The following is a 12,882-nucleotide window of genomic DNA, read 5'->3' as shown; positions in this document are numbered from 1 at the left end:
CCGAAGGGAGGTGATCTGCAGACTGCCGCTGCTGCGCTTCTTTCACAGCGGTAACTGGGACGGGCAGCGAGCGGCCTACTGCCTGATCACTGCCACATACACAACGGTGCTACAAAAATTGAAATATTTTTGCAGCCCCAGAAATGGCATGTACTGGGAGGAGGGCAGCCCAGCAGTACTTCCCTTTTAGTGAGCAGTAAGCCCGCGTTGGCCTTACCGCTGCTTTGTAAAAGGTTCCCTAAGTTTGTACCCGAGATAATGGAGGGCTAAAATGACTGGCCCAAGATCTCAAAGAGCAGAAGTGGAATTTGAACTTTGGCTTCCCTGCAAATATTAGGCTACTCTATTCCAGATGTATGATAATTGCTTTCCTGGTAGTAAAACTGTGAAAGGAGTGACAGCAGACATTAAAAATTACAAAAGATACTTTACTTCTAGAGCAGCTGCCAGCTTCAGTCTGGACAAGCAAAGGTATGGCACATGACAGGAGATACAATGAATTAATCCTCATGTCTCAAATTATTATATACAAAAAAAAGTTGTAATTGTTTTCTAGCGTTAAAATCCCTCCACCTATTTACATATCCATCCATGGACACAGACTGTCCATGTTCCACAGATCCTGCAAAAGAAAAAAAAAATTTAGTACCTATCCGTCGGCTGAGTCAGCAATATTAGGAGAACAGAAAGAGGGTTTTACCTATGAGCAGTTTAGAAGCTTATTGTGAACTTCTTCATACACTTGACTGAATAGTTCTTCCCTGGGTTTCAATCCATCCAGATACACTGAAATGGGAATTTTGCACTTAAATACTGTCAATTTCAGCCAACTAGACTGGGCAGTTCCTTGAAGACTATTAGGACAGAAGAGCAATTTTCAGTTTTAAAAACAAGTGCATTGGATTCTGATAGAGCCGAGGATTACATTTAAAATATCATATCATGATAACTAATACAGTACAAAAGTATTTATAATAGAGGATAAAGTAATGGCTGAAACAGAACAGCAATGATGTATATAATATTGGATTGAATAGCCAATGTACGGTCGGATTTGTTAAGAATATGATCAGTCATGCTTTCAAGATCATATGGTACTCTATATACATAATAGATGGAGAAGGGGGGGAGACGGGGGTATGATCTTAATTCAGGGCATGTATTCTATGTGTATGTAAGCAGAAGGGGTGTTATCTGCAATTTGTACAGAGGTTTGAAGGTAATGGCATTATTGTTATATCTTAATTAGTGAATTTAAGAGGGGATTAGGGTTCGGGGGGGGGGGGGGGGGGGGAGAAAATATTCATTGCCGATTCTTGGAAGGTTGGATGTTCTAGTTGCATTTGTCTTGTGACTTGTTTGAAGTTTTACATCTGTTTGCATGGATTTTTATGGCAATTAAAAAAAAAAAAAGATTTAAACCTAAAATATTTGGTATTTAAAATCTTGACCCATAGAGTTTCTGTGATTATTTTAGCAACTTGATACATTTACCAGGCATCTAGAGTCCTGAAAATCAACAAAAGTTCTATTAGATGTTCCCACTTAAATTGAGAAAAATTCAGAATTTGGAGATATTTTTAAAAAAGAACATTGTTTTTAATTAATTTCAGCAGGCTTATAATATGGAATAAGTGCACAAAATGAAGAGAAGAAAATGTGCCTCACAGGCCTCCAAGGAAAACAGAGTAGTGAGGGAAATACCAAACAGAAATACATAATCACCTTGTATGTAAAATGTAATTTAATAGGTCCAACACTAAAGTGTGCACAATATCAAACTCAACTACAATAGTCATGGCTTGTAAAATGATTTGACATGGCCGAAGCTTCTCCTGTGGTTTATGCCGATTAGAATCTTTACATTTCGAAGTACACTTCTAAACGTGGGTGTAAAAACCATTTGATTAGCTCAGTGTTTCCCCAAGTCGGTCCTACAGTACCCCCTTCCCTGTCAGGTTTTCAGGATATCCACGATCAATATGCAAGAAATTGATTTGCATACACTATTACATGCAAATAACATACATATTCAATGTGGATATCCCGAAAACCTGCCTGGTGAGGGGATACTCCAGGACTGGCTTGGGAAACACTGGATTAGATGACTCCAGATGCATATCATCTTGCAAAAACACATACCACCTGATATTTAAAAGTATTTAACCAGCCAGGAATGGCACCTGGCCAGTTAAAACCCTCAAGTCGGCTATCTGCTGATATTTAGTGGAAGATAGCTGGCCATCTCACGTTGAATATCCTGGTCAGCAACTAGCCCAGTCACTGGCTATATTGAGTGACATAGCCGGTTACTACTGATTTTCAGCGGCTGACAAGCTAAGTTTAGCGGCCAGATAAACCTGCTATTTACTCGGGTCTACCTTTGGCTGCTAGAACCCAGCTAGTCAGCTGATGAATATCAACAACTGGCTATGTTTGCGGCACCAACCCCCCCCCCCCCCCCCCCCCCCCCCCAGAAATTCAATGCTGGTGGCCGGATACGGCCCCAGCCTTAAATTTCCAGCTTCGCCAACAACAGTGGGAGTTAGCCAGTCTAACTCCCACTGTCTCAGTATCAGGGCCATAAGGGTCTTCCTTGTGTATCTCCGTTTGCTGTATCCCTCACTACTCTGTTTTCCTTATAATATGGAATGAAATAGAGCTCCTGATGCATGCTATGTTTGGAGTCTTACAGTAGCAATGGAGATGTTTACAAAAAATGTTGGAACATGGTGACCGAGAAATGTTCAATGCTGTGATTGTCTATTTGTGTTATAGTTTTATTGTTATTTAGTGGTGCTTAGGTTTATGGATTATGTATGTTTTGATTGTAATTTGCTGAGAATGATGAGACTATCAATTTTCAGAGCAGAATGCTATCAGATTTTACATGGGGTCTTATCAGAACTAAGGGCCTCTTAAGGGAGCCCCCTCTTTGGCCGTTTTCAAGACCAAACTTAAAGCCCACCTCTTTACCACTGCTTTTGACTCCTAACCACTGCGCACTTGCCCTACCCTTTTATCCTCACCTCTTTATTCCCTTACCCTTAATTGTTCTGTCTTATCTAGATTGTAAGCGCTTTGAGCAGGGACTGTCTTTTTTGTGTATGGTGTACAGCGCTGCGTATGCCTTGTAGCACTATAGAAATGATAAGTAGTAGTAGTAGAAGAAACATGGTTTATTGGTCCAGACAAGTGTCACTGCCAACAAGTCTGAGGTGACTTGGTGTAAGAGGTCTTCCTGCTGCAACAGAGCTCAGTACAACAGTGAGATGTCAGTGTCACACCATGAAAATACTGCAGCTAGGAGGCCCTAATTCATCCAAACTCGTTCAGGAATCAGAGGCCATGGGTCTGGCAAAGAAAATTGCACCTGGCTGTACAATCAGTTACCAGGGATTCTAAACTTCAGTTTCCCTTTAAACAGGAAGCAGCCCCTGCTAGTTATCCAGGTCACAACTTACCCACTTCAACACCGCTGTCCTCCATTTCCTTCCTGTGTTTCAGGTACATAGGCCAGACATGTCCTTCAAAAAGACCAGGTGGATCAGGGATTGTATAGTTGCGCGAGCTGTAAAAATACAAAATTCAGATTCAAGCGCTATTGCAGGGATGCCAATTAATGTCTACCTGGAATAATCCCATTTAACTGTTAGTTTGTGTAATCCATTACTATTTTAACTGAGCAATGAGGGACTGTAATTAATGTGATTATACACAGGCACTTCTGATTGTTCCATGTCGTTTCTAAAATCTCGGTTCCGAACCACACTGCCACCTCTCATTTTATGCTTTGCTTACTACAACAGTACTCGGTTATATGGGCATCTGCTTTACAACAAGAGCCTGTTAGAAAGCAGAATGAAAGCCTGTAGTCTGCTTACCTCCTTCTTTTCTTGCATTCAGAGGCTGGAATGGTCATGTAGTATCGATGAGTGCATAAGTCAGCCATCGCTCTGGGGAGGGGGAAAAAAATTGTGTGTAGTCTCATCCCAAACAACCCCACTTCTCCAGTGGCGTAATACTTGAGGGTCATTCTCACTGTTCCCTCTAAACTGAGCAAGAGTCCTCCAAAATGCATTGCTGCCAGTGGCGGGTAGTGCTTCAATATTGTGTTTTCAATTGCAAGGGACAGGCAGGTTCTCTGGAGTCCAGCAGAGCTTGCCTGTCCCTCACTATAGAAAACATAGTGAAACAGCACCATCTACTGGCAGGACTGTAGGTGGAGGACTCCTGCTCAGTTTAGAGGGAACAGTAGTCAGTCAATCTCTCCCCTGTTACAGAAGAGTGCCTATAACAAAAAGGTAATTGTCTTCCATCTTGGACATTCTTTCCCCTTTATTAATACTATGGGGGTCACCTTTCAGAGTACAAACACTACAGAATACTAAAATTACAGAATGACTTTGTGCTTACTCAGCACAATATCACTTGTGTCTTCAGCGGCATTTGTTTTAAAGAATATTTTTTTTCCATGCTGGGTCCTTCACAATGGAGTCCAACCAAAGACTGAACTATCAAAAGGTTCTTTTTTTTTTTCTTCTGCCTGCTAAAGACTAGGCCATGGCTCAGACCACTGCAGATCAGCATTCTGGATCACTGAATGTCCTCCTCTTTAATGTTGAGAAGTAGGGTGCAAGAGGAAAGCTGGATGATTCAATACTAACTGAACAGAGAGCCCCGTTGCAGGCAGTGACCTGAATCCTAGCATGTTTTTAACTGATGCAGCAAGAGGAATTACACAACAAACCAAACTGACCTTGTGGCCATTATCTGCTGTCATATGTTATGGATCTATGTAAAGAAGTAGATATATTAAGCCATGCCTGCACTATATGCCAACACCTATATCTTGCAGTTAACATTTAAGAATAATCTTAATTAGAAAAATGTTTTTGAAGGGCTCGCAAAAGGCTGAGAGACTGTTACAATCACTTAGATTATGGGCACATAGCTCAGTGTATAATCCTAGCACTGAAACGCAAAGCTGATCAATAGTCACAAAATACTGATCAGAATTGCATTTGAGTGCTAGGATTATACACTGATGAGCTATATCTGTAAGTGACTGTGGCAGTCTCAACCTTTTATGAGCACTTCAAAAAATTATTTTCTAAAATTTCTTATTAGGATTATATTATTTTTTGCATTTATTAGCTACAAGGTATCGGGGTTGACATTTGATATTCTTCCAGTACTAATTGATCCCCTATTTCTTGTGGCAACATGTCTGCACTACAGGTAGATAATTACCAAAGTATTAGACATAGCCACATTGCACTATAACCAACATTAAAGTGTATAGAAAATGGAAAAGATTACTTATTATTGTAGAGGAGGAAGCCCTCAACGATTAATATTTGAGTCTCTCCAGGGTCTGAAGAAACATTCACGCCATGAGACCGGGCAAACTTCACTGGGTTTTCGAGCCAGGCTTTAACAGTATTCACCATTGAGTCCATGTCAATGGCCGTTATCACTATTTAAAGGAGATAATGAGAAAGACATTACAAAAAAAATGGCAAATCTAACGACATTGAAACTAAAACAAATTAACATTAAACAGATACATAGTTAAAAATAAGTACTTAAGATATACTTTACTGCTTCCTATAGTGAACATCGGTCTTACCATCCCACTGTTTAAAGCCGTCTTCCCCGACTTCTATCTGATCTTGTGGCTGAAATATAGTGAGCAATAAAACACTGCTGCAAATGCAGAGGGAACCATAGCTCTGATCACAACCTGAACATGAGCTATAGCAATACACAGTCAATGTAAGTTTACAAAATGACACTGCAAGGATTTGCCCTTGTACTGTTTGAACTATTGACTAGATTCAAATCTTCAGCTACAAAAAAATTAAGTACTGATTGCATGACCCCAGCATAACAGGGGATAGGAGAAGTGAAGTAGCAGTACCTGTCTCCTTAGCTTTTACATACAGTATCCACTTAAGTGGTTAACATTGCAAAATAAGGTATGGAAAAAGCTTAGGTCAATGGTACCTCTAATTTGATGGGTACCAAAGTGATCTCATTTGGTATGTGTTGAGACAGCTAATGACAGTTTGTTCTGATGGACTGTGAAGTATGGAAGTAAATGTGAATTTTTTGGGATGTATTTATTTCAGTTGTATGTGATTTGTCTGTTTTAGTATGAATGTTTTGATTTTTTTTGTAAGTCACCTTTGCCATCTTGGACAAAGGCAGAATAGAAATGAATACATAATTATGTAAAGTTCATTGCTATCATGGTATGCGCATGAATGTACACTTGACTTAATCAAACATTAAAATACAACTTATACACAGTGATAAGTTGTTTTAGCAAAACTGGGATGCGTTTTGTACAGAAACTTGCTAAGGAGGATGCGTGGAGGAGGAGCCAAGGCCCAAAGTTCAAATGTGCAAATGATTTTATGCTTAACATTTGGGCAAAAGGCTGCCTGTCTGAATTTCACAACAGTAAATGAGAATGTTTGCTTACCTTGTAAAAGTCATCTTGATGCACAACACAACCGGCCGGTAAACTTTGGAGAAGCCTTTTGGTCAAAGTGGTTTTTCCACCATTGGTGACACTACACAGAAAATTTTGAGCAAAATTTGCAGAAAATTGCATTAGATTAAGAGCAGTATAGAAACTGAAATAAGATATGTGAAGTATTGCTGGTATGCCTGAACGTATTGAAGGGAGGGCAGGGGGTGAGGGGAGATGGATCTCTGCCAGGATCAAACAGAAAGCAGAGTGACAGGGAGACCGTGTGCAGTATGGACTTACCAGCGAGCCAGCTTACCTTCCCAGGACTGCCCACTCTATGAAATAACCAGCCAGCACCAGACCACTTGCATGTGAATGTCTCTCCAACCCACTTCATACAACTAGCAAGCATATGAGGAATACAACGGGCAAGCACATGCCCTCTTAAGACTAGAAGAAGTGCCATACTAGGGTTAGACTAAAGAGCCATCTACCCCAGCATCTTGCCTGATAGTGGCCCATCCAGGTCACAAGGACCTAACATAGCAAGGATTTGGTCTATTTCTTTTGCTCACAGTCAGCGATTAGCAGGGACTTGCCAAATCTAGACAGCAATAATGGTTTATGGACTTCCATGAACTTGCTTAATCCTAGCTATGATTACTACCTTAACCATATCCTCTGGTAAAAATCCCACAGCTTCATTATGCGAGATACTTTCTCTCATTTGTCTTAAAATGTGCTACCTGTGATAATTAAACTCAACAAACATGATCATCCCAACACCACTGCTCCAGAAACAATTGGGTACAAACATATTTGGACATCATACTTTAATACTAAACGTTGCGTTGTGCATATCTATATATAGATATATAAAGATGCATAATGAGAGTAATTTCCAAAAGCCATTTACAGGGCAAATGGACTATTTACAAACTGCTCAGTCTTCCTGCAGATAAAGTAAAAGTACCATTAAGCTGCTTTGAGAGCAGCTGGATCTTTATCCCCCCCCCCCCCCCCCCCCGAATCTGCTGCCCTAGGCACTCGCCTAGTTTGTCTAATGTTTGGGCTAGCCTTGGAGGGATGAAATAAGAAACCTTGATAAATAAGGATCAGAGCCGAGCAGAAACCATTGCCGGATGATAATATCAAGAAGAAAAAAATACTTCCATCAACCCTCCCTCCCCAAATAATCTTAAGATTAATATTAGCATGGTTTGGAGGAGCTCCGCGGACTCCTGCAGCTGAAAACTGTGCGGCTGCTACACGTTGTGTTACTTCTCCTGCAGTTTAACTAAATGAACTTTCCCTGCACAATAAGGCTCGCGTAACAGTTCACGGATGAATGAATGAATGAATGAATGAATGAAAAGGATCCTCATAAGCTCTCACTCACCCTCCGATTCCGATGATGTACTTCATCTTCCCCCTCCTCGTTACGGGCTTTACTTTATTATACTGCGGCTAATGCTCTTTCGAGGGCACTTACAGCCGAGATGGCAGAGAAAAAGCAAGGCCTTTTCTTTTCATTTATTGGTCATATGAAGCCCTGCCCACCTATATCGAGGACAGCTCGGATTGGTCATGCTGTATAATAATCGGTCGGCGCCATTAGCCAACCAATCCAGGGAAAGCTCCCCCCACCCCATCCCTTGAGCTCCGCCCACTGTCCTGAGCATGTGCGTTAGCCGTGCACCTGTTCTTGTCAGCAGGAGCCCTATAGATAGTTAAAGGTCCGGACTACTCGTCTTTCCTAAATTAGTCATATATAGTGTGGTAGGTGCAAGTGAGACATTTAGTTCTGCCCCCCTGGGAAGCGGCAAAAGTCAGAACAATCGCAAGCATGCATTTTAACTTGATTTGGCATTTGCCATGTTGATGGTAGATACTCTATTACAGAGCCTGTCTGTAATTCGTGAATCGTGTTCAAGATTAAAATTAACGTAGAAGATATTTTCCAATAAATATGAGTTAAAATATATATTTTTTCTACTGTGAAATAGCTGGAATTGCTTCTACTGATATAACTTGTTGATTGTGCATAGCTCCATTTTTCACTAACAGGGGTCCTTTTACTAAGCTGCAGTAAAAGCAGTGGCGTAGTATTTTGGATGGGCCCAGAGCTAACTTAGATGGGCCCTTCCATGCCATGGCATTGCACTCCACAGCCCCCCTCCTGGAGATATTTTTTTAAATATAGATTTTTTCACCTACCCCACATCAACATCTCTCCTCCTCCGCGGCATCCCAGCATCTGTCCACCCATTGCTGAACCCCGTCCCTCCCTGGTGTACCTTACAGGCGTCCTTGGCACCTTAAGTGATTCAATTATTGCTGCCTGTGCCAGCCCTGCAGACTTCCATTGGCTGGGTCCCGCCAGACAGGAAATGATGAAAGCAAGGGCGCCTTGTATATAAACATTCACTTGAACAAAAAGTTCTTTAAAATTCTCCGGATTCTTTATGACTTGTCCTGGTCCTCTATGCGAGACCGCATTTCGGAAGTTTCCTTCATCAGGAGGAACCAATACCCCAAATCTGACCTGACTGCTTCCTATTAGTGATAAAATGTAAGAACGCTTGGACTCTGCGGAGTACAAAGACGAGTCATAAAGAATCCAGAGGATTTTAAAGAACTTTTTGTTCAAGTGAATGTTTATATGCAAGGTGCCTCGGTAGCCTTTCCCTGGCTGTGGTGACCCTCATGAACAGGGTTCTCAAGAGAAGGGAACAATGTTTCCATAATTCTTTGCCTGCGCTGAGTAGCGTATTGAAGAGCAGTAATATGATTACGGAAATTCGGGTATAGCAAATGATTGAAGCGTATGTTTTTGATATTATGCTGCTTTGTATAAACAAATGAAAGTCTTTGTATTAATTCACTAAAGTGATAATGTGATCACGTAGTGAAGAGAACGGAGTGTTATGAGTGAATGCAATGAGTGACTGTGAGTTCCGAGGATTGAGGTAACATGTAGGTAGATGGGATTTATTTAATAAATAAGTTAAAGAAATTAATGTTGTAAGGAGTATTTTATGAATAGGTAACCGATTACCGCCAGGTAAGCACTGACACTACAAAAATAGAAAATATTTTTGTAGCACCGGAAGTGGTGCACACTGGGGGTGGGAAGGGAACTACCGCCAGGCTCCTGCAGTAATTCCAGTGCACACCAAACCTTTAGTAAAAGAGCCCCTATGAGAAGTATATACATAAGAACATAAAAATAGTCATATTGGGTCAGACCAATGGTGTGATCTCCACACATCCTTAATGAAGCACTAGAGAATGACACAGGGATAAATTTTGTCCCCATCCCCTCCCTGTCCCGTGGGTACTGTTTCTGTCCCCACCCCATCCTTGCAGGCCCCGTCTCCATCCTCGTCCCGTCCCCGCAGGCCCTTCCTCTATCCCCGCCCTATCCCGCAGGTTCTGTCCCCATCCCCGCCCCAACCCCGTGGGCTCTGTTCTTATCTGCAGAAGCCTCAAACATTTATGATTTTATATTTAAATCTTTTTATTAAAGTATAAAAAGGAACAATATGCTGTGCAACTGTTGTGTATAAATTGCAAATAGGAAACAATAATAACAGCAAGCAGCTATAATAAACCCTCCCACCAACACCACCCTCTACTCTGCCAACCCCAGCAATAGCTGACTTCTACTACCCCAAGGAATCCTAATCCACCCTGTTAAAATATCCATGGGTACAAAATACAACCTGTTCTGTTTGCCCTAGAGGGGAGAAATATGCCTTATGAAGCACTGCTATGATTTTTTAATCTGTGGATGAATAAGAAGTCATCAACAATCTCAGGATTCAGTCTAGCTCTCCTGTCTTCCACAGTCTCTCCTGCAATAGAAGATGTCTTCTTAGAAGATGTGCTGGTAGCAGGATGTACAAATTTTGCTAGCTGCGGCCAGCATGTTTGCTTGTTTTGCCAAAAAATAAAAAAATTGTTGTCTGCATCAATCAAATATAAATAACAGTCCAGTTCATTAACAGTCTTCAAAGTAGAAAGTGACACGGGAACAAAGTTTGTCCCCATCCTCACGGGCTCTGTTGCCATCCCCACCACGTCCCCGCAGGATCTGTCCCTGCCCCATCCCCGTGGACTCTGTTCCTGTCTCCATCACCGCGGTTACTGCGGGACCCCGTCCCCGCGACATTCTCTATTAAAAACCTCCACTACACAACAATGTCTGCAATATAATTGATAACTACAGTGAGTCAGGGGCATGTTTATTAAATATTAGTATGTGCTAATGTGTATTATCTGCCGCTGCACCAGTAGGGATAACATGAGCGTGGAAGCATATAGCGCACTCTAGTGTACATTAACATGCATTAACACCCTTCTACTAATTTTACTTGAGTGTTGTAGGAATATTAGACCCAAGATTTATAACACTTTAATTGAACCATAGCAATGGCGTACCAAGGGGGGGCGGTCCGCCCCGGGTGCACGCCGCTGGGGGGGTGCCGCGCGCGCCTGTCCTTCGTTCGTTCCATGCTCCCTCTGCCCCGGAACAGGTTGTTTCGGGGCAGAGGGAGCATGGAACGAACGAAGGACAGGCGCGCGCGGCACCCCCCCCCCCCAGCGGCATGCACCTGGGGGGTCCTTTTGCCGGAGGGGTCCGCGCTGCACCCAGGGGGCGGGGCGCATCGGTGATCCGCCCCGGGTGTCAGCCCCCCTAGGAACGCCACTGAACCATAGGACTCCTTTAGGTATTGCAACTTTTTCTCTCCCACTTGTTGTATTATTGCTTTTGTAAACTGCTCAGGGAGAAGTTATCAAGCTGCCATGTTATTTTCTCTTCAACGTGTGTTAATGGGCTCTAACGTGTGGTAAAGTACGATCATTCAGGATACATAGTAATGAGAAGCAAAACATGCAAATGTATGTAACACAGCTTATTACAATGCAAATTCTATATGGTGAACACAACAAGCCATGTTATAGCTGGAAAAATAAACCCAGCAAAAAGCTGGGATTATTTTACTGTCCCAGGAGCACTTGGTTTCAAAGTTGTGGCTTGATACTCTTAGGGGGCATGTTACAGGGGGCTGTGATGTTGTCCTCCCCACCCCTTAATCCCCATCTGCCCTCCAAACCATCAGATGCACCCTCCAAACAGTACCTAAACCCCCTTAATCAGAAGCCAAACCCCTCTACATGAAAGCCCTACCCCAAAAGATCCCTCTTTTGCCCCCTTGGGCCTATCGTCATGTCCTGAGAACAGCGGACCATGGCTTTGAGGCCCAGTGCTCCTGGAACAGTATAAGGAAACATGACCCATAGCAGTAGTACCACAGCACTACTGCTAGGGGTGCCATATTGGTAAAAGGCACCAGCAAAGACAGGAGCAACTAGGGTAGAAGCCAACCAAAACCAGTAGTTTTGTTTCCATCTGAAACCAAATCCTTAGCTGAAATTCGCAGCTCGGTTTTGGCCAGAACTGAAGCCGAAACTGAAAATGACTTACCTTCCCCGCCCACCCCCCCTCCCAGCAAAAAAACATGCACCACTGCACCCCCACCCCCACCCCACAGGAAATGAGTCATGTTGCCACCGCCCCCCCCCCCCCCCCAGTACAGACCTGGCCCCCTGAGCTGCCCGAATACACTGTAGGCCCTCCCAGGCCTACCTTGACAAATCCTGGTGGTGTAGTGGCCTCTTCAGGGGCAGGAATGAAGCCCACTCATTCCTGCCTGCTGCCGCCGCTGAATCAAAATGACTGACAAGACTTCCTGCAACAGACTCATGAGACTGACATGGGAGGTCTCAGCAGCCATTTTGAGATTGCCAATAAATTCCATCACTAGTAATACTTATGTATATGGCTTTATAGGGTGACAGACATCAGCTTTATTCTTACTGAAAAGCTGTTTTTTGGCTTTGAAGTTTCCAGAGCCATAAATCTGCCTACTACCATCTATGTTTGGTCACTGGAACAATGATATTCATAGCTGAAACAACATGCCCAGCTTACATTCTTTAAACCAGAGGGCAAAGCTACTTGTCAGTGATGTGGCACAATGCGATTCATGGAAAAATACTGTGAAAGCCACTCCCATGACTGCTTTGAACTTGGAGATTTAATCTTTAGGTCAGAACATTTTGTTATGCTTCTAGGGGACAGTTCATCTTATTAGTTTCCTTGCCACTTATATATGTTAAAAGATATATGAAACATCTGCAAGTCAAACTTTTATTCCCTGTGTCTTATTCTTTTCAATGAGAAGCACAGCATCAGGCATTCTGATAACAACATATTGGTATGAGCTACAACACTTTCCCCCAGATTTGGGCTCTCAGTTTTGGGCACAGATCCCAGATCTGTGCATAAATTAATTAGCCAATTAGATGCTGCAGTGTCATACCTAGCTTGCTTG

The 12,882-nt window shown here is 42.6% G+C and overlaps 1 protein-coding gene across 1 annotated transcript; it reads right to left on the bottom strand.

The window, feature by feature from the left end:
* Nucleotides 1-410: 410 nt before the first annotated feature.
* On the bottom strand, nt 411-8,005 carry NMRK2 (nicotinamide riboside kinase 2). Its single transcript, XM_030219829.1, has 8 exons — nt 7,881-8,005; nt 6,491-6,581; nt 5,633-5,681; nt 5,323-5,479; nt 3,885-3,956; nt 3,465-3,571; nt 701-786; nt 411-622 (listed from the first exon to the last, which is right to left on the bottom strand). Exons 1-7 carry the CDS (start codon nt 7,904-7,906, stop codon nt 701-703), a joined length of 588 nt encoding a protein of 195 aa, XP_030075689.1. The 5' UTR covers nt 7,907-8,005; the 3' UTR covers nt 411-622.
* Between the last annotated feature and the right edge of the window lie 4,877 nt (nt 8,006-12,882).

Source organism: Microcaecilia unicolor, chromosome 11 (genome assembly GCF_901765095.1).
Source record: "Microcaecilia unicolor chromosome 11, aMicUni1.1, whole genome shotgun sequence".
NCBI lineage: Eukaryota > Metazoa > Chordata > Amphibia > Gymnophiona > Siphonopidae > Microcaecilia > Microcaecilia unicolor.
This window is presented reverse-complemented; position numbering and strand designations above follow the sequence as displayed.

Excerpts from the sequence above, each read along its gene's own strand:
- NMRK2 (XM_030219829.1), bottom strand. The coding sequence starts at position 7,906 with ATGAAGTACATCATCGGAATCGGAGG. Across the intron at positions 6,582-7,880 it reads TACATCATCGGAATCGGAGG|TGTCACCAATGGTGGAAAAA; the intron begins GTGAGTGAGAGC and ends TTTTCTGTGTAG. Across the intron at positions 3,957-5,322 it reads TTCCTCCTCTACAATAATAA|AGCGATGGCTGACTTATGCA; the intron begins GTAATCTTTTCC and ends CCCCCTCCCCAG.